General features: G+C 43.3%; 1 protein-coding gene across 1 annotated transcript in view; it reads left to right on the top strand.

Moving 5' to 3' along the window:
- The window catches only part of FKBP5 (FKBP prolyl isomerase 5), a 158,878-nt gene extending 141,411 nt beyond the window's left edge, over positions 1 to 17,467 (top strand). The window contains exons 9-12 of the mRNA XM_050787705.1: positions 3,333 to 3,416; positions 10,902 to 11,087; positions 13,844 to 14,083; positions 15,123 to 17,467. Coding sequence (XP_050643662.1) covers positions 3,333 to 3,416; positions 10,902 to 11,087; positions 13,844 to 14,083; positions 15,123 to 15,230 — 618 coding nt within the window. The 3' untranslated portion in view covers positions 15,231 to 17,467. The remainder of the gene's footprint in view (positions 1 to 3,332; positions 3,417 to 10,901; positions 11,088 to 13,843; positions 14,084 to 15,122) is intronic.
- The last annotated feature ends 7,825 nt before the right edge of the window (positions 17,468 to 25,292 follow it).

The following is a 25,292-nucleotide window of genomic DNA, read 5'->3' as shown; positions in this document are numbered from 1 at the left end:
AAAGCCCTGCCCTTTGTGGAGCTTCTCAAGGACCGCATTTGTGTTCCTTTTTTATTCCTGCACAGTGCTACCTCCACTTTCTGTACATTAAGGATTTTTTTGTTGTTTTTTTTTTTCCTTTTTTTTTCAAGACAGGGTCTCACTCTGTCACCCAGGCTGGAATACAGTGAGCACAATCATAGCTCACTCCAGCCTCGACTTCCTGGGCTCAAGCAATCCTCCGACCTCAGCCTCCCAAGTAGCTGGGACTACAGGCACATGCCACCACGCCCAGCTAATTTTGTTTATTTTTTGTAGACATGGGGTCTCACTGTGTTGCCCAGGCTGGTTTCAAACCCCTGGGCTCGAGCCATCCTCCTGCCTTGGCCTCCAAAAGTGCTGGGATTACAGGTGTGAGCCACTGTGCCTGGCCACCTTAAGCACAGTAATATAAATGGAAATGTGACCATTTATATTTTGTTAGATTCAGAAAGGAAATCCTGGTCCTATGGGCCTGTACCTTTGGGTTAAGAAAGTGAGGGGAGGCCTGCTTTGGGATTCACCCCCAACAGTGACATTCCTAATCATACCCCTTCCATTTCATGTTCCCCTAGACAGACATATGCTCTGGTTATGACCACTGATTGTCATGTAACCTCTTCTGAAAACCTGCTAGCTCAGCACTGATGCCCCAATGCTGTCGTCATCGCATATTGTGTTTTTTTTATTGTTAAAGAGAGAGAAGATAATCTTTAGCATGTGGTTATTTAGACCTCTGGCTTTACTATTTCCATTTTTATAAAGCAGCCTCTTGCCCCTTCCCTCTCATCGCCCAGTGGACATTGCTTATTTAGGAGCACTCTCCCAGTGACACCACAGCAAGCCTGTGCTTTGTCATCACTCCAAGAGTATATTCATGCACTGCTGCTTGGTATATTTGAAATCACATGAAGGTATGTGATGTTGTTCGGGGCAATGTGATTTAATCCTTTGCCTTGTTAAGAATAGACTAGGCCTGGCCAGGTGCTGTGGCTCACGCCTGTAAGCCCAGCACTTTGGGAGGCCGAGGTGGGTGGATCACCTGAGGTCAGGAGTTTGAGACCAGCCTGGCCAACAGGCTGCATAGATGGGTGAAACCCCATCTATGCTAAAAATACAAAAATTAGCTGGACGTGGTGGCAGGTGCCTGTAATCCCAACTATTCGGGACGCTGAGGCAGGCGAATTGCTTGAACCCAGGAGGTGGAGGTTACTGTGAGCTGAGATCGTGCCACTGTACTCCAGCCTGGGAGACAAAAAAAAAAAAAAAAAAAAAAAAAAAAAAAAGAATATACTTATATTCCAGGCATGGTGGCTCACACCTATAATCCCAGCACTTTGGGAGGCCGAGGCAGGAATACTTGAGCCCAGGAGTTCAAAACCAGCTTGGGCAACATAGTGACACCCCCTCACTACAAAAAAATTTAAAATTTTCCTGGGTGTAGTAGCACGTTTCTGTAGTCCCAACTACTCAGGAGGCCAAGATAGGAGGATGGCTTGAGCCCAGGAGTTTGAGACCAGCCTGAGCAACATAGTAAGGCCCTGTCTCTACAAAAAAAAAAAATTAGCTGGACATGGTGACACACGCCTGTGGTCCCAACTACTCGGGAGGCTGAGGCAGGAGGATTGATTGCTTGAGCCTGGGAAGTCGAGGCTACAGTGAGCCATGATCGTGCCACTGCACTGCAGCCTGGACGAGAGCAAGATCGTGTCTCAGAAAAAGAAAAAATAAAAGAGTATACTTATATTCCATAAAGACTGAAGCCAACCTAAGAAATACAAAGAGACTTATTAACTAGGTGTTCTTTGTTTTTGTTTTTTTGGGTGCTAAAACCTGGAATTGAACCATAACTAGGTTTTTGAATAATTGAGCTACATTATTAGGAAGCAGAATTATATGAGTTGCCAGCAAGACGAGTAACCCTTTCATTATTCACTTTTAAAAAGTAGAGGATAGTTGATGGGTGCAGCACAGCAACATGGCACAAGTATACATATGTAACAAACCTGCACGTTATGCACATGTACCCTACAACTTAAAGTATAATAATAATAATAAATAAATTAAAAAAAAAAAAAAAAAAAAGTAGAGGATAGTCGCTGGCACGGTGGCTCACGCCTGTAATCCCAGCACTTTAGGAGGCTGAGGTGGGCAGATCACCTGAGGTTGGGAGTTTGAGACCAGCCTGACCAACATGGAGAAACCTCGTCTCGACTAAAAATACAAAAAATTAGTGGGGCGTGGTGGCACATGCCTGTAATCCCAGCTACTCTGGAGGCTGAGGCGGGAGAATCACTTGAACCTGGGAGGCGGAGGTTGCGGTGACCTGAGATCACGCCATTGCAGTCCAGCCTGGGCAACAAGAGTGAAACTCCATCTCAAAAAATAATAATAGTAATAATAATAATATAATAAAAGTAGAGGATAACAGGGGCTGTGACACCAGGAACACACACTCCTTATCTTTTGAATAGAGAGAATTTTGGTTACCCATTTAAACTTCATAATTTATATCCAGTAAATAGCACTGACCACGCCCACTGTCACTTTTCCTAAAGGATCCCAGATTGTTCTCTTGACTCTATGATCCTTCTAAATCCAGCTTTTAAATGGCAAGTGCAGTTATTTCTGGATCTGTATCTGTAATGGTAGAAGTAATAATACACACAATACAAGCTAGCACATGATAATGAAATCATTTATTTATGGCTCTAAAGTAATATTTTTGCATGAGCTTTAACTCCCAGTTATATTTTGCTTGAAGTCCCCCAGTATACATCTGCAAGTTGATACAATTTAGCAGTATTATTAGTATATCTGGTTGTTTTAGAGTGACAAGACAACCTGACCCAGAATTTTGAAAATTCTGTATGAATATACAAACTACAACTTGACTACGGTCATGTTCCCATTTTAGAGTTGAAAAACTGAGGCTTGAGAGAAACAGTCTAGTGGAGAGGCTTGCAAGAGGGAGGATATAAGGCATGACCTTAACTTTGTGTCTTCACCTTATATTTCTAAAGATTCACTTTGTAGCAGTGCTTACCAGAGTGTGTTCCTTGCTGTGTTTTTGCGGCTCCTCCCTCTTGAGCAACATTGTTCAAGCTGCAGCTTGGTCATAATGGAAAGTGAGTTCTTAAAACAGTGTAAAGAAGCACTGGCCTAGCAGTAAATTGGCACTGACACACAATTTCAACAGCCAGAGTGTTTTCAGTTTGGAGTATCTTCTAGAATTAGCTGCTCTTTGTTCTAATAGGGCTCAACTGATGCTTTTCTCTCTGTTCATCTAACCATTGTCACAAATTTACACACAGGCCAAAGAATCCTGGGAGATGGATACCAAAGAAAAATTGGAGCAGGCTGCCATTGTCAAAGAGAAGGGAACCGTATACTTCAAGGTGTGTGAGTCCCTGTACAATCCTTTCCATCTCAAATAATTTACTCAAGTGTCAGTGAATTGTGCTGATATTCCCTACTCTGAATTTTATCAACACTCTGCTTGGTAAGAATAAGCTGAAATTTTTACAAATCTGTCATTTTCAATATGAAAAATGGTGAGAAAAGAATAATGTGGGGAAAAAAAGGTACATATTCCTCTTTTACACATTCTGCTCTAGATTGTAACCTTCCACACAGGCAGACCAGGTCTGGTATCCCCACCCACCACAGTATCACTTACTCCTAAAGCATCTTGCTTGGTGCATACTTGGCACTCAACAAGTGTTTTTGGAATGAAAAAAGAATGAATAGAATAATTATTAACAAAGAATGGAATTCATAGGGGTAAGTTTCTTATCATTTTTCTTCCTTTTTTTTTGTATGAGAGACAGGGCCTCCTTTTCTTTCCCAGGCTGGTCTCAAACTTCTAGCCTCAAGCAGTCCTCCCGCCTCAGCTTCCCAAAGTGCTGAGATTACAGGCGTGAGCCACTGCACCCAGCCCATCTTCCTTTATACTGTCTTGATGAAGTCACTAGAGCATATGACAAAGGGAAAGAGAACATATACAGATTTTAAAAAGAACTGACAGGAGAGTATTGACTGCTTCTCACAGCCAAGATGATTCGTGCACACTTGCTTTTGTGAGGAATCTCCAGATATTCCTGAATGATATTCATCGTAGATTGCTTCTCAAAAACCCTTCTTGGAGCATCTGGAGTGTGATATTTTCTCACTTAGATCTTAAACCTCTAGATGTAAGAAGAAAAGAAACTGCACTTTATTCTGTTGTAATCAGTGTTCTACCCATTGCTTCCCCACCCCAAATATATGCCTTCTCCATGTCAAGCAGAAAGGGCTTAGTGATGAGAATTAGAGGGAGAATGGGAGTTTTGTCAAGGTTTCTTTCATTTTCTACCACTGCAATACATGCAGTGTTTTTCAGCAGTATAAAGCAGTGAGGCATAAGTGTACTTTAACAAGTCTTTATGGGGCATCTGCTATAAGCCATGCTATTATTAAGTTACAACCTTGTCAGGAGGGAGGGGTGGCAATGTTAATCCAAATGAAACAACTAGAGAATTATGTAAGAATATATAATCAACCCAAAATTAACACAGCCAGAGGGCACCATGTGTTTTCAGAATTTGAGCCAAGACAATATTGGGTCGTGAAATCAGTTTTGTGGAAGTGTATTGCAATATAAGGATCAGTTTTGTTGCATAAAACTTTACGTGTGTATGAGTAAGTACTGGATTGCACATTTCTTACTGTAGGTTGTATTCAAACAAATTTAAAATCATGGGTTTAGATAACATTTATATATTTATACTTATTTTATCATTATTTACTATGTGTACTAAACTCTTTTATGGATCACCAGAAAGCATTGGGGTATGATAGAATAAGCTCGGAATTGGGGAAAATGGGCTTTATTTTAAAGTCATTTAAGGTCCAAAGAGGTTATATTTTCAAGTGAAAAATAGGGGAGTTAGATGTTCCTCAAGTTTCCTTCCAGCCTGAATTTCTGTGAGTTTCTAAACTCTCAAGAACAAGGAGATTTTTTTGTTTTGTTTTGATTTTTTTATTATTATTTTTTTTGAGACGGAGTCTCGCTCTGTAGCCCAGACTGGAGTGCAGTGGCGCGATCTCGGCTCGCTGCAAGTTCCACCTCCCAGGTTCACGCCATTCCCCCACCTCAGCCTCCCGAGTAGCTGGGACTACAGGCACCTGCCACCATGCCCGGCTAATTTTTTGTATTTTTAGTAGAGATGGGGTTTCACCGTGTTGGCCAGGATGGTTTCCATCTCCTGACCTCATGATCTGCCCACTTTGGCCTCCCAAAGTGCTAGGATTACAGGCGTGAGCCACCGCACCCGGCCTGTTTTTAATTCTAATTGAGGTATATGGATACTTCTAAACTATTCAAGTAAGATTCCAAATGGGTTGTTTGTATATCCAAATACGTAATACACTAGAGTGAAAAATGTTTCTACAAAATTTCTTAAGATCATGGGTCCTTGCCGGGCGCGGTGGCTCAAGCCTGTAATCCCAGCACTTTGGGAGGCCGAGACGGGCGGATCACGAGGTCAGGAGATCGAGACCATCCTGGCTGACACTGTGAAACCCCGTCTCTACTAAAAACTACAAAAAACTAGCCGGGCGAGGTGGCAGGCGCCTGTAGTCCCAGCTACTCGGGAGGCTGAGGCAGGAGAATGGCGGGAACCCGGGAGGCGGAGCTGGCAGTGAGCTGAGATCCGGCCACTGCACTCCAGCCTGGGTGGCAGAGCGAGACTCCGTCTCAAAAAAAAAAAAAAAAAAAAAAAAGATCATGGGTCCTTAACGGTATTTTCTATATTTCTGAAGTCCGTAAAAATCCTGAACTGTATTTTATATATTTTACATATTTCTTAATACTTCTAAGTAGAATATTAACAGTTTGGGAAGATTTGAGGCTTTTGGCCTTTGAGTAGAATCATATCGATTCAGTGTAGTAAAGCAGCTCAGCTATTCAGAGGCTCTAATTGGTTGCTATGATACAGAATTTTGGAGAACATTATTGGTAATGAAATAATGTTATGAAGCCATGTGTCATATAGCTGTGTTCTGAATATATACAGAGAGATGGCCAGAATTAGTAATCAGTAGCGGAAAGCAATGAGTAAGTGTCTGTACAGTTACTTAACTTTGTTGCTTATTAGCATCACAACTGCAAGAGTGATACTATTATGAACCTTCTTAAAATTACCAATCTTTGGATAAAAATCTGGATCAGCAGTCACACATACGGAAGAAATTATTTTTAGCATGGAATTTGATAGGCAAAATCTTTCAAAACATTAGTCCATTGGGGAAAAATTAATGAAAGGTTCAAAACCACTGACCTAAGATTTTTCTCCCAGAATGTCTCTGAACATTTTGTACCACTAAAAACTTCCCTGGAGGCACCTTTATAATTATAGGTAAAAGATCCCAGCAGTAGTCCTAGCTTTAGCTTCAAAATGGTTAGTAGATAGTTTCCTGTACATATTCCCTTCCCAACTTTCAGGGAAGGTTTCCAGCTGCCATACTGCCCTCCTGGGCCTTGTCGCTCCAGGGTGTCTGACTCGGCATGTTACGCATTTGCACAGAGTCCAGATGTGTAGGTGAGAGCAGAGATGGGCTGAACTAAAAATCTATATATCATGCCATCTGCATCTTGGAATTCTGTTTCCATTGATCTGTTGGTTTGGTTTATACCTAAATGGGTAAAGCCTCTCTCCTGAGTAGGGTTGAATTGTACTCAGCTTTTAAGTGGGAATGATTTTGCCATTGAAGATGTAAAATCCTCATTTCAACCTCTGACTACCAAAGAGAAGAAAAATAGAGAACTCTTTATTTGGTTCTGAAAATAATTATTAAGTACAGGTAACAGCATAATACTAAGCCAGGCATTGTGCAAGCCAGTTAAACAGACACAGTTTTTGCCCTCATAGCTGACAGTGTTCTGCAGGACAGGAGCATTAACTCACACCTGGTCAGTGTTTTGTTTTTTTTTTTTTTTTTTTCTGACTTGGCAGCAGAGTGGCAAGAAGGCTAAGGACACTGAAGTGATGTGGGATTCTTGCGCCCCCTTGTGCTTCTCCTGGAAAGAAACATTTCTAAAACAAACTAGTTGAGGAGAATCGTTCAACCTCTGAACTCTTCAGATAAATCGGGCTTTGCTATATTTTCACCACCCTTGCTCTTCCAAGATACCAGTAGTGTGATTTAGAAACAAGCCATTTATGACTCCAGAATTTGAGATTTTAAAAAATTCCTAAGAGGAGTCCACCCTCTTTTATCTCTTCTTTTAGTGCAGAATTTTTCAACCTTGGTACTATCAACATTTGGAGTGGGATAATTCTCGGTTGTGTGGGGCTGTCTTGTGCATTGTAGAATATTTAGCAGCATTCCTGGCCTCTGCCCATTAGATGCCAGTAGCATCCTACCCAGTTATGACAACTAAAAATGCCTCCAGACCTGCCAGGTGTTCCCTGGGGGGGCAAAATCACCCCCTGGTTGAGAACTGCTTTAGTACCTCAGAAGCAGGGAGTACAAGACAGATTTTTCGCTCATTGGAAGTTCAAGTCTAAATAAAGTTACATGATATATATGCAAGAGCTTTCAAAGAATTTAAATGCCCTATAAATGTAAAGGGACTATTAAGAAGTCTAATACCTGTTTTTTTGTGTTTTGTTTTACCATAGCCTTCTACCATTCTGATTATTCAGAACTTACTGAAATGATACGATCTAGGTTTTTGTCCTCCCTGGCTCTTCTTTTCTTTCCCTACACAATGTATTAGGAGATAATCAGAAAAGTTAATAGGTACATTAGAGATGGAGGAGGAGAGAGGATGAAGAAATGAGGCATGACAGGGGAAATGCCTGTCCTTCCCATCTCATCTCAATGAAACAGCACCTTTCATTCCCACCCACACGTTTTTGCTCCCAATGATAGCAAAAGGTTTTGTTGTTGGTATTGTTTCTAGAGAGAGACAGGGTCTTACTCTATCACCCAGGCTGGAGTGCAGTGGCACAAGCATAGCTAACTGCAGCTTCGAACTCCTGGACTCAAGAGATCCTCCTGCCTCAGCTTCCCGAAGTGCTGGGACTACAGACGTGAGCCACCACACCACTTTAGAAAAAGTTTTGTTTCCATACTTACATTCCTTTGATTTCAATATTTACTCAACAAACCTTTATTAAAGACCTCTTGGTGCTAAACCCTGAATATTCCAAAAGGGAGAGGAGAATGCTGCCTGTCCTCAAAGACCAGCAAGAGAATAGGCAGTGACAGAAAGAAAATTTCGACCTGAAACTGGTGAGGACTTTATTCTTATTTTTTTGTAGCATCCAAAAAAGGAGGGGGTAGGCCTAAGGCTATGACAAAATGTAAGTATTGTCTTAGTCAGCTTGGGCTGCCACAGCAAAATACCTACACTGGGTGGCTTCAACAACAGGAATTTACTTCTGGAGACTGTAAGTCCAAGATCAAGTTGTTAGCAGGGTCAGTGCCTGGGGAGGGCCTCTCCTCTGGTTCCTTGTAGCTCCCTTCTTGCTGTGACCTCACGTGGCCTTTCCATGTGCACGTGAGTGGAGAGAGGGCAGAGGGCAGCCAGCACCGTGTTTCTTCTTGTAAAGGCTCTAATCCCATCATGAGGCCCCACCCTCATGACCACATCTAACCTAATTCCCTCCCCAAATGCTCCATCTGCAGATGTCACATTGGGGGTGAGGGCTTCAACATAGGAATTTGGGATGGGGGACACAATTTAGTCCATAGCAAATCTAATGTCCTCAAGAATTTCAGCATTTATAATAAAATGCCCTGGGTCCTTATGAATAACCTGTATCACACATTTCTGAGGCAGAGAGGGTGACAGTCTTTGATTTTAGTGCCAGTCTCCTCTCTCCTAAGCGAGTGACTTGGGAAGAAGGATGTTCGAGGATGTAGCCTGGCCCTCATTCACACCCAGGCCCTCCAGCTGGAACAGGTCTGCCCCATCTTCATCACCAGAAAATCTACACCGGGGCTTCCTTTCTACAGGCAGAGCGCGTTTCTTATGTCACCCGCTTTAAGTCCTGTGTCACAGGAGCATCCTTTTACACCTGCTCTATGGTTTTTCTCTTACTCAGATTCCTTGGGGGAGGGTTGGAGTATTTGTGGGGAGAGACAACGCGGCGGTGAGATGTACACGCTCCTTTGACGGTGGTAAATCCTAGTAACACAGTCTTAACACTGTTGGTCAGGCATTGAATTTAATGTCCTAATAGGTCTGGCTGCTCCTCTGCCATCTGGCAAGATGTGTCCTCTGTGGTTTTGAGCTTATCGCCTCCTCAAAGGAGAGTCCCCAGTTGCACTCCTGTTTCTATTTGCGTGTTTACCAGCGATCCCCCAGTTCTTTCATTCATCTTAAATCTCAGTGAACACATTGTCTCAGCCCTAGAGGGGTTTTGTTTTGTTTTTGAGAAGGAGTCTCGCTCTGTCACCCAAGCTGGAGTGCAAGTGGCATGATCTCAGCTCACTGCAACCTCTGCCTCCTGGGTTCAAGCGATTCTCGTGCCTCAGCCTCCTAAGTAGCTGGAATTACAGGCATGTGCCACCACACCTGGCTCATTTTTGTATTTTTAATAGAGAAGAGGTTTCACCATGTTGGCCAGGCTGGTCTCGAACTCCTGGCCTCAAGTGATCCGCCGGCCTTGGCCTCCCAAAGTGCTGGGATTACAGGTATGAGCCACCGCGCCCGGCCCCCAGAGTTTCTTATATGAGCATGCATATATATATGTATATATAATTTATTGATGTGATTGTTAAAATTGTTAGAATTCTAATTCTAATCAGGTAAGAACAAAAATATGAGTAGGAGAAAGATTTTTCTCACATAGCTGAAAGACCTTTCTGATGTATATTGTTTTGTAGTTGTGATTTATGTTGTATGCTACTATCCAACTATTCGTATTCCCATTGCCTATAGATCAGGGGTCAGAAACTACAGTTTGCTGGCCAAATCTGGTCTCTGCCTGTTTTTGTAAGTACAGTTTAACTGAAACACAGTTGCACCTATTGATTTACATACTGTCTAGAGCAACTTTTGCACTATGAATGACAAGAGTTTAGTAGTTGCAACAGAGATTGGTTCAAATAAGATTGGCTGTGTTGGGAACTAGCACTTGCCAGAATGTAGTATTTGCTGTGAAGTGCTGAAGAGAAAAGTAACTTCCTCTTCTTTTTTTTAGTGGCATGGTCTAAAACTGCTCACAGTCCTTTTGAAAGACTAAAGAATAGGCCAGGAGCAGTGGCTCATGCCTGTTATCCCAGCACTTTGGGAGGCCAAGGCAGGCGGATCATGAGGTCAGGAGTTCGAGACCAGCCTGGCCAACATAGTGAAACCCTGTCTCTACTAAAAATAAGAAAAACTTAGCTGGGCGTGGTGGTGGCCACCTGTAGTCCCAGCTACTCAGGAGGCTGAGGCAGGAGAATCGCTTGAACCTGGGAGGCGGAGGTTGCAGTGAGCTGAGATCACACCATTGCACTCCAGCCCTGGAGACAGTCGAGACTTTGTCTCAAAAAAAAAAAAAAAAAACACCAAAGAATATTGGCATCAAAGAACGTAGCCCAGAAGCCTTGCTCTACTACACCAAAGGATAGTACAACCGTAGTACTCTGGCTGTACTACGCCAAAGGGATGGATGGAAATGCTGGAGAGAAGCACTAGACAGTGCTCAGGCACTGCCCCAAACCAGCTCGCAGGCCACCGAGGCCTCCAAGGGAGTGGGAAAGGCACCTGGAGAGCTACCTCCAGAAGGAAAGAAAGAAACCAGCTGTACCAGGGTTTGCTGGAGGGGTTGCTTCCCTTTGAGGATTTGCTTTTCTTTTGTACACCCTCAAGACCGAGTACAAGTAATGACACTTTTTTCTCCTAGGGAGGCAAATACATGCAGGCGGTGATTCAGTATGGGAAGATAGTATCCTGGTTAGAGATGGAATATGGTTTATCAGAAAAGGAATCAAAAGCTTCTGAATCATTTCTGCTTGCTGCCTTTCTGAACCTGGCCATGTGCTACCTGAAGCTTAGAGAATACACCAAAGCTGTCGAATGCTGTGACAAGGTAACGCCGTGTCTCCTGTGAGATAGACTTGAGATATTCCAGATCTTTTCTCCATCTCTGTCTTTTGCTTCCTCTCAGCCAAAGATTGAAGGATTTTTCATTTTGTTTTGTTTATTTGAATGTTTGGGATTGTTTCTCAGTATGAATTGGGAAATTGAGCAAGATTTTTATTATAGCCAGACTTTTATGATACCTAGGACTGTTTGTCATAATGCATTCTGAAGAAAAGTTTTGATTAAAATTAAATAATTTTATCTGTGACCTTCCTTATAACTGTAGTATGTATATCAGAGTAGATGTATAACTTCTCAGGTTCAGTTTAATAAGAGCAAATTTAACTTAAGCTTTTCTGGACTTTAACAGACTGCAACTGTTCATATAAAGCATATATGTAGGTCAATTTTTATTATAATCATTTATTCACTGATATGCATAAATAATTTGAAAGGTCCACAGAGCATCAGCAGCCTTTTCATTTTTACATTTGTCTTATTAATACTCTCTTTGGTCTTTGAGTGCTTACACACAGTAATAACAATGGTTTATCATCTGTATCGTTATGTGTCATTCTGATATACACCAGCTGATACTATTTTAGGTATCTGGTCTCAGGGTGAACAGTGTATATTATACTGTGGGTAAAAGTAAAAACTAATCATTGGATGTATCTTAAAGGTAGACATAAAAGGAAAAGAAAAACAAGGCAACTATTTTGTACATTCTTTGTGAGATTATTTTTTAATTTTGTGGATCAGTGTTTCCTATCGCATCCTGTCTCCCAAGACCGGTTATTAATTTTATACATATTTTTTCATTTTTTTCATACACAGTGGAGAGAGTGTGTGTGTGTGTGTGTGTGTTTTGTTTCTGTTTTAGAGACAAGGTGTTGCTATTTTGCCCAGGCTGGTGTGCAGTGGCTATTCATAGGCATGAACATAATGCACTACAGCCTCAAACTCTCAGGCCCAAGCTGTCCTCCCACCTCAGCCTCCTGAGTAGCTGGGATTACAAGTGCATGCCACTACACCCTGCTAATTTTTAAGTTTATTTTTGTAGAGATGGGTGTCTTCCAAAGAGCTGGGATTAAAGTTGTGAGGTATCACACCCAGCACAGCCTTGACTACATTATTTGTCTGTCTTCTATTGACAGAAGCAGTCATATAGCATCACTGTTAACCCTATTTTTTGGCAATAGGAAGCCTGTTCTCCTTTTTTTTTTTTTTTTTTTCTTTTGGAGATGGAGTCTTTCTCTGTTACCCAGGCTGGAGTGCAATGGCACAATCTTGGCTCACTGCAGCCTCCACCTCCCGAGTTCAAGCGATTCTCCTGCCTCAGCCTCCCAAGTAGCTGGGACCACAGATGCCCACCACCACGCCTGGCTAGTTTTTGTATTTTTAGTAGAGACAGCATTTCACCATGTTGGCCCGGCTGGTCTCGAACTCCTGACCTCAGGTGATTTGCCGCCTCAGCTTCCCAAAGTGCTGGGATTACAGGTGTGAGCCACCACACCCCAGCAATTTTCTTTTAGCTTTGTTGATTATATCATTCTCTTTAAAGAAGGTTTTAATGTTTATGTAGTCAAATTTATCTTCTCCTTTCTAGTTAGAAAAGACATCCCCACACCAAGATTATAAAAATAACTGAGGCCAGGCACAGTGGTTTACACCTGTGACCTGTAACCCCCAGACTTTTGGAGGCTAAGGCGAGAGGATTGCCTGAGCCCAGGAGGTAGAGGCTGCAGTGAGCTGCGATTGAGGCACTGCCCTCCAGCCGGGGCAACAGAGTGAGACTCTGCCTCAAAAAAATAATAATTAGATTTTAAATATCTTAAAATAAAAAACAATAGAAACATTTAATGTTTTTTTGTATGTAAATATGATTGATCTAGAATTTATTTTTATGCTTACAATATGAGGTTAGAATTTAACTTTTTTTTTTGGAGACAGAGTCTTACTCTGTCACCCACGCTGGAGTGCAGTGGCATGATCTCGGCCCACTCCAACCTCCACCTCCCTGGTTCAAGCAATTCTGCCTCGGCCTCCCAACTAGCTGGGATTACAGTCGCGTGCCACCATGCCTGGCTAATTTTTGTATTTTCAACAGAGACAAGATTTCGCCATGTTGGCCAGGCTGGTCTTGAACTCCTTACCTCAGGTGATCCACCTGCTTCAGCCTCCCAAAGTACTGAGATTACAGGCATGAGCTACTGCACTCAGCCTTAACTCTTATTTTCTACGTGGATAGCTGCTGTCCTGGCCCCATTTATTTTAAAGTTAACTCTCCACTGATTCATATTACCACCCTTGTCATTTTCAAACGTTTTTATATGCAGACACGTGACTGTTTCTGAATGATTCGTTCTGTTTCACTGAGCTGTTTGTCCACATACTAGTAACCACACTGTCTTAATTTCAGTAGTTTTAAAGTTTGTCTTTTTCTCTGGTAGGACAATGCCTCTTAGTTTTTTCTTTTTTCCCATTTTTTTTCAGCCATTCTTGGGCACTTACTTGTTCCAATGAACTTTAAAATGAACTTCTCAAGAGCCCCCTCTCAAATCTCCTTGGTATCTTTCTAGAAATTGCATTAAATGCAGAAAATAATTTGGGTAGTAAATTTTGATCAGTAGTATATAATTATCTTGAGCCCCATTTTTTAGATACACTTTTTCCATCTCCTTTGGCAAGAGAACTTTGGTAAGCTGTTTGCTGAATTTATTAAAATTCATCCTTTCTAAAATATAAACCATCTATTCCTAGGCCCTTGGACTGGACAGTGCCAATGAGAAAGGCTTGTATAGGAGGGGTGAAGCCCAGCTGCTCATGAACGAGTTTGAGTCAGCCAAGGGTGACTTTGAGAAAGTGCTGGAAGTAAACCCCCAGAATAAGGCTGCAAGACTGCAGATCTCCATGTGCCAGAAAAAGGCCAAGGAGCACAACGAGCGGGACCGCAGGATATACGCCAACATGTTCAAGAAGTTTGCAGAGCAGGATGCCAAGGTGTGTGCAGAGCCCGCTGAATGCAGGCGGATCAAGAGCCTGCCGTGCCCCTTTGATTTCAGGGGACAGAAACAGTTAACCCAAGAGGCTCAAGAGTAGGAAAAACGGTTTCCAATCTGATCTGAGGCTGAGGATGCTTTGGATCCAAAGGTTGAGTAGGGCAGTTCTAGTCACCAAAGGCACACGTCGTGAGAGATGAGAAAAGTAAATTCCCTTCAGATGTATTAGATTGGTTCAAAAGTAATTGTGGATTTTACCATTACTTTCAATGGTAAAAACAGCAATTTTGCACCAACTCCCCACCCCCAAGTTAGAATCTCACTCTGTCACCCAGACTAGAGTGCAGTGGTGCTGTCATGGCTCACTGCAGCCTTGACTTCCCTGGTTCAAGTGATCCTCCCACCTCAGCCTCCTGAGTAGCTGGGACAAGCACACCACCACACCCGGCTAATTTTTTTAAATTTTTTGTAAAGATAGGGTTTCACTTTGTTGCCCAGGCTGGTCTCGAACCCCTGGCTTCAAGGAATCCTCCTACTTTGGTCTCCCAAAGTGCTGGGATTATAGACATGAGCCACCATGCCTGGCCCTTTTGTCATTTTTGAAAAATTGTAAACCCATCAGGATTTTTTTTTTTTTCAAGTAATACTTCCTCATTAAGACTTCTGATTTTCCTAGGAAATGGGATGTTATAGGAGCCCCAACATCACGCCTGTTATCTTGAGGGTTGGCAGCCAGGCTGGCAAGTGTGGCAGGAGAGGTCTGTCTGGAGAGAGGGCGGCCTCCCTACAGCATAGTTGGCACTCTGGTCCCGTCCCCAGTCTCCAGGAATGCCCAGACTTCATTATCTCACAGCTGTCCTGTGTGTCAACCAAAGAAAGGTGAAGCTCCCGTAGCACAGCACTGACCTACCCAGCTGGATAACCTAGAGAAGATCGTTGGAATACCCTTGTGTTTGGGACCTGATACACAGTCTGGAGGAGCCAGGAATTATTTCACTTCTTTTTTCTCTGACCTTCTTGATTGCTTATTTCTTCCTTAGGAAGAGGCCAATAAAGCGATGGGCAAGAAGACTTCAGAAGGGGTCACTAATGAAAAAGGAACAGACAGTCCAGCAGCGGAAGAAGAGAAAGCTGAGGGCCACGTATGACGCCACGCCAAGGAGGGAAGAGTCCCAATGAACTCGGCCCCCTCCTCAATGGGCTTTCCCCCAACTCAGGACTGAACAGTGTTTAATGTAAAGTTTGTTATAGTCTATGTGATTCTGGAAGCAAATGGCAAAACCAGTAGCTTCCCAAAAACAGCCCCCCTGCTGCTGCCCGGAGGGTTCACTGAGGGGTGGCATGGGACCACTCCAGGTGGAACAAACAGAAATGACTGTGGTGTGGAGGGAGTGAGCCAGCAGCTTAAGTCCAGCTCATTTCAGTTTCTATCAACCTTCAGTATCTAATTCAGGGTCCCTTGAGATCATCCTAACAATGTGGGGCTGTTAGGTTTTACCTTTGAACTTTAATAGCACTGCAGAAACCTTTAAAAAAATGCGTCATGAATTTCTTCTTTCCTACAGTTGGGTAGGGTAGGGGAAGGAGGATGAGCTTGTTTTTTTTTAAATGACTGAAGTGCTATAAATGTCATCTGTTGCATTTTTAACCAACAGAACCCACAGTAGAGGGGTCTCATGTCTCCCCAGTTCCACAGCAGTGTCACAGACGTGAAAGCCAGAACCTCAGAGGCCACTTGCTTGCTGACTTAGCCACCCCCCAAAGTCCCCTCCTCAGCCAGCCTCCTTGTGAGAGTGGGTTTCTCCTGCACGAAGCCTGTCCCTGGGGGAGTAATTCTGTCATTCCTAAAACACCTTCAGCAATGATAATGAGCAGATGAGAGTTTCTGGATTACCTTTTCCTATTTTCGATGAAGGTCTGAGATACTGAAATAAGAAAAGAGCAGTCAGAATTGTGCTTTTTCTCCCTCCTCTATTCCTTTAGGAAATCATATTCAATACACAGTACTTCCTCCCAGCATTGCTACTGTTCAGCTGCTTCTTTCATTCTAATCCTTGCTATTAAGAATTTAAGACTTGTTCTTACAATATTTTTGACCTGGAGTGGATCTATTTACATAGCCATTTAGGATCCATGCAGCTTTTTTTGTCTTTTTAAGATTATTGGCTCATAAGCATATGTATACTGGTTTATGGAACTTTATTTACACTCCTCTATCATGCAAAAAAATTTTGACTTTTTAGTACTAAGCTTAATTTTTAAAAAACAAAATCTATAGGGTTGACAAATAAGTAGTTGCTCTTCTCTGGTAGGGGTTTCACCCTCAGGTTTGACACACAGTTGCTCGCTTTTCCTGCCCTGTCAAGCTTCTCTGTTCTGGCGTGAGTTGTGAAAGAGCTGCAGACAGCTTCCCATGCCGGGACCCAGCCAGCAGCCTCAATCTCCAGTACTTGAGCTGAGCATTGAACTAGGGCAAGGCTTAAAATAAATGTGTACATGTAGTTGAATTTCAGTCCTTACGGGTAAACAGATTGAGCATGGCTCTCTATTCCGTCAGCCTAAGAAATACTCATGGGAATGCATTTGGCAACCCAAGGAACCATTTGCTTAAACCTGGAACATCTCACTTTTTTAAATCCTAAAAAACACTGGCAGTTATATTTTAAATTAGTTTTTATTTTTATGGTGGTTTTATCAAAAGACTTTTATTATTAGATTAGGACCCCCTTAAAACCTAAAAATCAAGTTATTACCTTTTATAATACTTTTCTTCTCCACGGAATGAATGGAATCAATTTGTGAGTTTTTTCCTTTAATGATAACTAAAATCCCTCTAATTTCTCATTTATGCTTTTGTCTTTTTTATGAAATATTTCTTTTAAAAGCCCCAGTCTCACCTACGAAATATGAAGAGCAAACGTTGATTTTGCTTACTTGTTAAACTGTTTGGAGAGCTCTGTAGAGTATGGTTCCAGTGAGGCCAAGATTGAAATTTGATACTAAAAAGGCCACCTAGCTTTTTGCAGATAACAAACAAGAAAGCTATTCCAAGACTCAGATGGTGCCAGCTGTCTCTCACGTGTGTATTATGCTTCACCAGGGGGAACTGGCAAGAGTGTGTGTGGGGAGGGAAAGGGTGTGTGAGTGGTTCTGGGCAAATAACTACAGGGTGCCCATTACCATTCAAGAAGACACTTCACGTATTCTGGTATCAAATTCAGTCATCTTAAACAATTTGTGTAGAAGTCCACAGGCATCTTTCAACCTTTTAGGCTGCATATGGATTGCCAAGTCAGCATATGATGAATTAAAGACTTTTTTTTTTTAATCATTTAGATGCACTTTTTTGTGTGTTCTTTAAATAAATCCAAAAAAACAAATGTGACTTTCCATTGTTTTTGGTTTTGCTTAAGTGATTTTCAGGGAAAGCTATATTGGTTAAAAAACCATGGTGGGGGCCAACGAAGAAATTAGACATCAGAGAGGTCAGGCTCGGTGGCTCATGCTTGTAATCCCAGCACTTTGGGAGGCTGAGGCAGGTGCATCACCTGAGGTCAGGAGTTCGAGACCAGCCTGGCCAATGTGGTAAAACCCCATCTCTACTAAAAATATAAAAATTAGCCAGGTCTGGTGGTGCACACCTGTAATCCCAGTCAAGCTGCCCTTACTCACTCCCGAGCAGACGTGTGGTGGTATTGCGGGAAACTACTATTAAGTTCTCTGCCGAGTAACTGGAGTGGCACTTGTGCTCCAGTTCAATTGGCCATCCCTGTCACCCTGGCATTCCGCCAACACAGTAAGCAAGAATGTCAGAACCGAGTTTTAAAAAAAAAAAAGTGCTTCACCGGATCTTTTAACCCTCACGTTTATATAGATGCTATTAGAATTCCACAAAGAGTAACAGATAACTTTAAAGCCCAGAATCAAATAGCTGCAGGATTTTAATCTGTGCTGTTTCAGTTGTCAACTATAAACAAAAATGTAGATTACACAAATTACGTTTATTACAACCAACAACGATTTGTTAATTATACTAGAGATACTATGATAGCTGAACAATTAGGACCCACCAGTCAAATGGCCTGGGAAAACAGAATAGCATTCAACATAATACTAGCGAAAGAGGTTGGATTCTGTGTCATAATGAAAGTCCAATCTTACACTTTTATCTTACACTTTTATCCCTAATAACACAGCCCCCAACAAAACAACAACAAAGGCTTTGCAAGGCCTAACCTCCTCATCCAACAAGTTAGCAAATCTTCTAGACTAAACGGCCCCTTCACAAATTTAATGAGAAATTGGTTCAGCAAACGGAAGGGACTTATGTCCTCAATCCCCACCTCTCTTACCATGGAAATAGGGTTGCTTATTCTTGTAGGATGCTGTATCATACCCTGTGCCCAAGGATTAATACAAAAGCTTGTTAAAACAGCTCTCACCAAAACCTCCCTCAATCCTTTTCCTCCTTATTCAAATAAGCTTTTTCTTTTAAAAGACCACGTAAAACAACAGAGCCAAATTATATTTTAAAAGTTTGAAGAAGCACTATAAAATATTGAAGGGAGGAACTGTTAAATACAGTAAGAAGTTCTTCTTCAAAGGTTTATCTTGTTTCAGTTTCCTTGTCCTCTGTTCCCCGCTTTCAAGACCAGACTTCCTTACTCTGTGTCCCCCTGTCCTGGTAAACGACCTTCCCGCCAGTCCTTATCTACAGAGCCCACATTCCACATCTGCTACCCACTCTGTGAATTACCCCTCCTGCCGCTATGGCCCTTCTGGCGGAAACTGTCCCCCACCCCTGCCAGTGTAACCACATTCCTGTACTTTTCAAGTTAGCCAACTGGTTCAGCTTAGATTGTGCAATCCAACTCCAGCCAATGGAGACAGGACACAGTAGCGGGGACAAGCTGCATTAGGAATAAAACCCCTTCCCTCCTTTGTTCAGGGTGCTCTCGTGGCAACCAGACCTACGAGAAGCACCCTTCTGCAGAAGCAAATTTGCCTTGCTGAGAGATCCTTTGTCTCAGTGCTGGTTCCTCTTTGTGGCAGCGAGCATTTGTTTCCAACAACTGGTCTCAAACTCCTGACCTCAGGTGATCCACTCACCTCGGCCCCCCAAAGGACTGGGATTACAGGTGCAAGCCACTGTGCCCCGCTTGTTTTTTTGAAACAGGGCCTTGCTCTGTCACCCAGGCTGGAGTGCAGTGGCACATGCATGGCTCACTGTAGCCTTGACCTCCCAGGCTCAAGTGATCCTCCCACCTCAGCCTCCCAAGTAGCTATGACCACAGGCACACACCACCATGCACAGCTATATTTTTTGTTGTTGTTGTTGCTGTATTTTTAGTAGAAATGGGTTTTTGCCATGTTGCTCAGGCTGGTCTCAAACTCCTGGATTCAAGTGATCCTCCTGTCTTGGCCTCCCAAAGTGCCCAGCCTAAACAGTTTTCAATGCACAGTTAACTATATTGACATTGTGCAACCAATCTCAAACTTTTTCATCTTACAAAACTCACACTGCACCCATTAAACAACTCCCCATTCCCCTTCCCCCCAGTCCCTGGCAACCACCATTCTACCGTTTCTATGCATGTGACTGCTCTAGGTTCCACAGATAAGTGGAATGCTATGGTATTTATCCTTTTGTGACTGGCATATTTCACTTAGCATAATGTCCTCAAGGTTCATCCATGTTGCAGCATCTGTCAGAATTTTTTCCAGCCTGTCCCTGGATCTAAGAAAGGAATGTTTTCATTTTTTAAGGCTGAATCATGCATTGTACATATACATATATCATGTTTTGTCTATTCATCTGTCAATGGGTGCCTGGATGTTTCCACCTTTGGCTATTGTGAATAATGCTTCTATGAACGTGTCTACACAAATATCTCCTAGAGACCTTGCTTTTAATTATTTTGGTTCTATGCCCTCAAGTAGAATTGCTGGATCAAAGGGTAACTCTATTTTGAATTTTTTGAGGAACCGTCATACAGTTTCCACAGCAGAGGCACCATTTTACACCCCCAGTAACAGTGCTCAAGGATCCCAGTTGCCCACGTCCTCACCAACACTTGTTATTTTCTGTTCTTAGAGCAGCCATTCTAGTGAGTGTGAGATGTTACCCCTTTGTGGTTCTGATTTGCATTTGCCAGAAAGTTAGCGACATGGAGCATCTTTTCATATGCTTGTTGACCATTTGTGTATCACCTTCAGAGAAATGTCTAATCAAGTCTTTCCCCCCTTTTTTTCCTTCTGTGTTTTAGAGACAGGGTCTTGCTGTGGCACCCAGGCTTGAGTACAGTGATGTGATCATAGCTCACTGTAACCTCAAACTCCTGGGCTCAAGTGATCTCCACACTTCAGCCTCCTGAGTAGCTGGGGTTACAGGCGTGCACCACCACATCCTGCTTTTTGTTTTCATCGACAGAGTCTCACTGTTGCCCAGACTGGTCTCGAATTCCTGGACTCAAGTGATGCTCCCACCTTGGCCTCCCAAAGTGCTGGGATTACAGGCATGAGCTACCACACTGGGCATTTGCCCATTTTTTATTTGTTTTGTTGTTGTTGTTTCTTTCTTTTTTTTTTTTTTTTGGTCATTGAGTAACAATAGCTAATATATATTACGCTCACATTATGTTCCAGAAAGTATACTCAGGGCCGAGCTGAGATGTGGCAACCCTGACAAATTCACAATTTGGTCACCTTTCAAACCTATAGTCTTTAAATATTCGCTAAACATTTATGGGGTAGGGGTGGGAAGGTGGACAGGGAGAAACTGATATCCTATTATTAAAAATCATATATAGGCCAGGCACCGTGGCTCACGCCTGTAATCCCAGCACTTTGGGAGGCTGAGGTGGAAAGACTGCTTGAGCCCAGGAGTTTGAGACCACCCTGGGCAACACAGTGAGACCTCGTCTCTACAAAAAATTTTAAAATTAGCTGAGAGTGGTGGTGCACGCCTGTAGTTCCAGCTACTTGGAAGGCTAAAGTGGGAGGGTCACTTGAGCCCAGGAGTTAGAGGGTGCAGGGGGCTATGATGGTGTCACTGCACTCCAGCCTGGTTGACAGAGCAAGACCCTGACTCAAACGAAAAGAAAAGAAAAAATCATATAGAAACACACTAATTCATTCCTCCTGGATGCAGTAGAGTCAATGTTTGAAGAAAAGCTTTTTTTTGACAAAATCTTTCCCACTTTTCTGAGATTCTTGTTCTCTCTTCTCTTCTTGTCTCTGATTTTCCAAACTAGATAACTTTCAGAAGGCTTGTTCAGGGGCTTACATTTTTTTTTTTTTTTTTTTTTTAAAGACAGAGTCACTCTGTTGCCCAGGCTGGAGTGCAGTGGTGCAATCTCAGCTCACTGCAACCTCCACCTCCTGGGTTCAAGCAATTCTCTTGCCTCAGCCTCCCAAGTAGCTGGGAATTTCAGGCGTGCGCCACCATGCCCAGCTAATTTTTGTAGTTTTAGTAGAGACGGGTTTCACCATGTTGACCAGGCTGGTCTTGAACTCCTGACCTCAAGTGATCCATCCACCTGCCTCAGCCTCCCAAAGTGCTGGAATTACAGGCATGAGCCACCACACCCAGCCTAGAGACTTAGAATTCCAGTAATGAAATGAATCACTCCTTTCCAGTAACCAGCACTAGGCCACGTATTCATCAGCCTCACAGTTTCAGCAGAGCGCCCTGCCATTCTCACTGAGAATGCGACACATGGAAAGACAGGCAGGTGAGAGCAAGCAAAGCTTTTTACTTCCTTTGGTGGGCACAGGGCTAATTCACAAGTAAATAGTCACATAAGGAAACACCTCAGAGACCTGAGCTGCTTGGGACATATTTCTGATTCACTGAAGTAAATTTTTTCCATTTGAAATTAGGAAATATTTCCGTAAGTATAGAATATAGTGATAACCCATGTACCCACCATTAGCATAGACAGATATTAACATTTTTGCCTTCTTTGAGAGGTTTTTTTTTTTTTTTTTTTTTGAGACAGGGTCTCACTCTGTCACCCAGGCTGGAGTGCAGTGGCTTAATCACGGCCCACTGCAGCCTTCGCCTCCTGGGCTCAAGCGATCCTCCCACCTCAGCCTCCCTAGTAGCTGGGACTACAGGTATGCGCCACTATTCTCCACTACTTTTTGTTTTTGTTTTTGTTTTGTAGAGATGGGGGTCTCACTATGTTGCCCAGGCTAGTCTCGAACTCCTGGCCTCAAGCAATCCTCCCGTTCTGGCCCCCCAAAGTGCTGGGATTACAGGTGTGAGACACCACGCCCAGCCCAGAGGTTTTATTTTTAAGAAACAAAATGTTACGGATACAACTAGAGTCCCACATCTTTTCCTTTACCTTCCCTTCTCAGAGGTACCTACACTCCTGGAGTTAGTGTATATCATTCCTATTAGTGATTTATACGTTAACAACCCATCTCCGTATTCACCATCTAGTCCATTGCTTTGGGTGTTTATCAGTTTTACATAAATGATAGCGATGTGCCCATTTATCATTCTTTTTAATTATTTATTTATTTTATTTTTTTTGAGATGGAGTTTCGCTCTTGTCACCCAGGCTGGAGTGCAATGGCATGATCTTGGCTCACTGCAACCTCCACCTCCCGGGTTCAAGCGATTCTCCTGCCTCAGCCTCCCAAGCAACTGGGATTACAAGCGCCTGCCACCACATCCAGCTAATGTTTGTATTTTTGGTAGAGATGGGGTTTCACCATGTTGGCCAGGCTGGGCTCAAACTCCTGACCTCAGGTGATCCACCCGTCTCGGCCTCCTAAAGCACTGGGATTACAAGTGTGAGCTACCACGCCCAGCCCCATTTATCATTCTTTTAGCTGCTCAGTGTTTGAGACCCCCTCCTATGTAGGAGGCTGAGCCCACTTCCACCATAAAGGCTAAAAGGCCACCTGCCCACCGCCCTTGTGATAGGGGTAGGCATGTGACCTAGGCTCTGCCAGCCAGACCCACTTCCCCTAACTTGGCATTCAGCACTAGAGTTGCAGAGACTGCACGAGGCAGAGCAATTGTGGAAAGTTTCCAGGGTAGCAGAGGCAGCTTCCCTTGTACCTGCCCAGAGCTGACAGGTGATGGCTGTACCCGCCGAAGGGCTGGGGCTTGACTGCAGAAATGGTTTAGTCTTGGATCGTGGTTCCTCAGCTCTCTCAGTGATTCTGTGAACTACCCAATATCCTTCCCATGAATCCTCTTCCTGCTTAAACTCAGAAGGATTTTCTGTTGCTTACAGTTAAGGATCTGGTTGAAAAGGGTGATGCTTTTGCAACTGACTTTTAAAATTTTTTATTTTAGAGACAGGATTGGCCAGGCATGATGGCTTATGCCTGTAATCCCAATACTTTGGAAGGCTGAAGTGGAAAGATCCCTTGAGCAGGAATTCAAGACCAGCCTGGGCAACATAGTGAGACCCTCGTCTCTTAAAAAAATAATAAGGCTGGGCGCAGTGGCTCACGCCTGTAATCCCAGCACTTTGGGAGGCCAAGGCGGATGGATCACAAGGTCAGGAGACCCAGACCATCCTGACTAACACGGTGAAACCCCATCTCTACTAAAAATACAAAAAAAAAAAAAAAAAATTAGCCAGGCATGGTGGCAGGCGCCTGGAGTCCCAGCTACTCGGGAGACTGAGGCAGGAGAATGGCTTGAACCCGGGAGGTGGAGCTTGCAGTGAGCAGAGATCTCGCCACTGCACTCCAGCCTGAGCGACAGAGCGAGACTCAAAAATAAATAAATAAATAAAATAAATAAAATTAGCCCATGTGGTGGCATCTGCCTATAGTCCCAGCTACCGGAGAGCTGAGGTGGGAGGATCACTTGAGTCCAGGAGTTTGAGATCAGCTTGGGAAACACAGTGAAACCTCATCTCTACAAAAAATGTAAAAATTAGGTGGTTAGGGTGGCATGCCTCTGTAGTGCCAGCTACTGGGGAGGTTGAGGTGGAGGATTGCTTGAGCCCAGGAGTTTGAGGCTGCAGTGAGCCATGATTGTGTCATTGCACACCAGACTGGGTGACAGAGCAAGACCCTTTTTTTTTTTTTTTTTTTAAGAGACAACTTATCAACTATATTCATTCCATCTTGGGGCACAGTTAGGTTGTTTCCATATTTTTACTATTGCAAAGAGTGCTATGATACATATCGTTGTACATCTGTCTCCTTGTATCCATGTATGAAAGTATACATAGGGTCTAAGCATCTGCAACTTCACTAGGTATTGACAAACTCCCAGGTAGTTGAACCAGTTTACCTAACCATCAGTGTGAGTAGGAGTTCAGGTTTCCTACATATTTACCACCATTTGGTTTTAGCAAATCCATTAATTTTTTTCCAATTTTATGGGACATTATATCTCACTGTTGCTTTGATTTTTATGTTCTTGATTATAGGTGAGGCTTAGCAACTTGTCATATGAAAGGTTATTAGGGGCCAGGCACGGTGGCTCACACCTGTGATCGCAGCACTTTAGGAGGCAGAGGCAGGAGGATCGCTTGAGCCCAGGAGTTCAAGGCCAGTCTGGGCAACACAGCGAGACCCTGTCTCTTAATAGAAAAGAAAGGTTGTTGGGAAGCACCAGAATGGAAATCTCTGTGTCTCTTTCCTCTTGAGCTGGTCCATTTCCCCAGAGAGGAATTTTCCTGGAACTCAGCATCCACTCACCCATGCTCTTTCCAGGCTGTTACCTCCTTCCATCCTCAGCTGAGTCTGGGATTGCCAAGGTCACCAAGTCAAGCATGTAGATGGCACAGCCTTGCCAGAGAAGAGGCCAGAGTTCTGCCTGGAGCAGGGAGGGGCAGCTGCCTGGCCGCATGCGATGGGAGTGGTCTCTGGAAGACTTTCAGCTTCTCCTCTCTTTCTGCCCCATGCTGAACCCCTGCCTTCAGAAGCACCTGCTGCCTCGCGCAGGCTCTGCATTACAAACCCACTTCTTTTTGGCTGGTCAGGTCGTCTGCATACTCGGTGCCACCTTCTCCCTGCTGCTGACTCTGTCACCCTCCAGCCATCCGCTTTCCAGCTTCTAAAATTCTGCCAGCACTGTGTGCTGCTCTCTCCTGTCCTGTTCATTCCCTTTGTCCTTTTGGCTTTATAATTCTTAAATTCCTTTACTGTCTTTTCAGAGGAAAGGGGCTTCCATAGGGAGGAGTGTACGTTAGGCCCACCTTTTTTATTTTTTATTTATTTTTATTTAT

Source organism: Macaca thibetana, chromosome 4 (assembly GCF_024542745.1).
Source record: "Macaca thibetana thibetana isolate TM-01 chromosome 4, ASM2454274v1, whole genome shotgun sequence".
NCBI classification, from domain to species: Eukaryota; Metazoa; Chordata; class Mammalia; order Primates; family Cercopithecidae; genus Macaca; species Macaca thibetana.
Note: the sequence above shows the minus strand (reverse complement) of the source record. Positions and strands in the feature narration are given on the sequence as shown.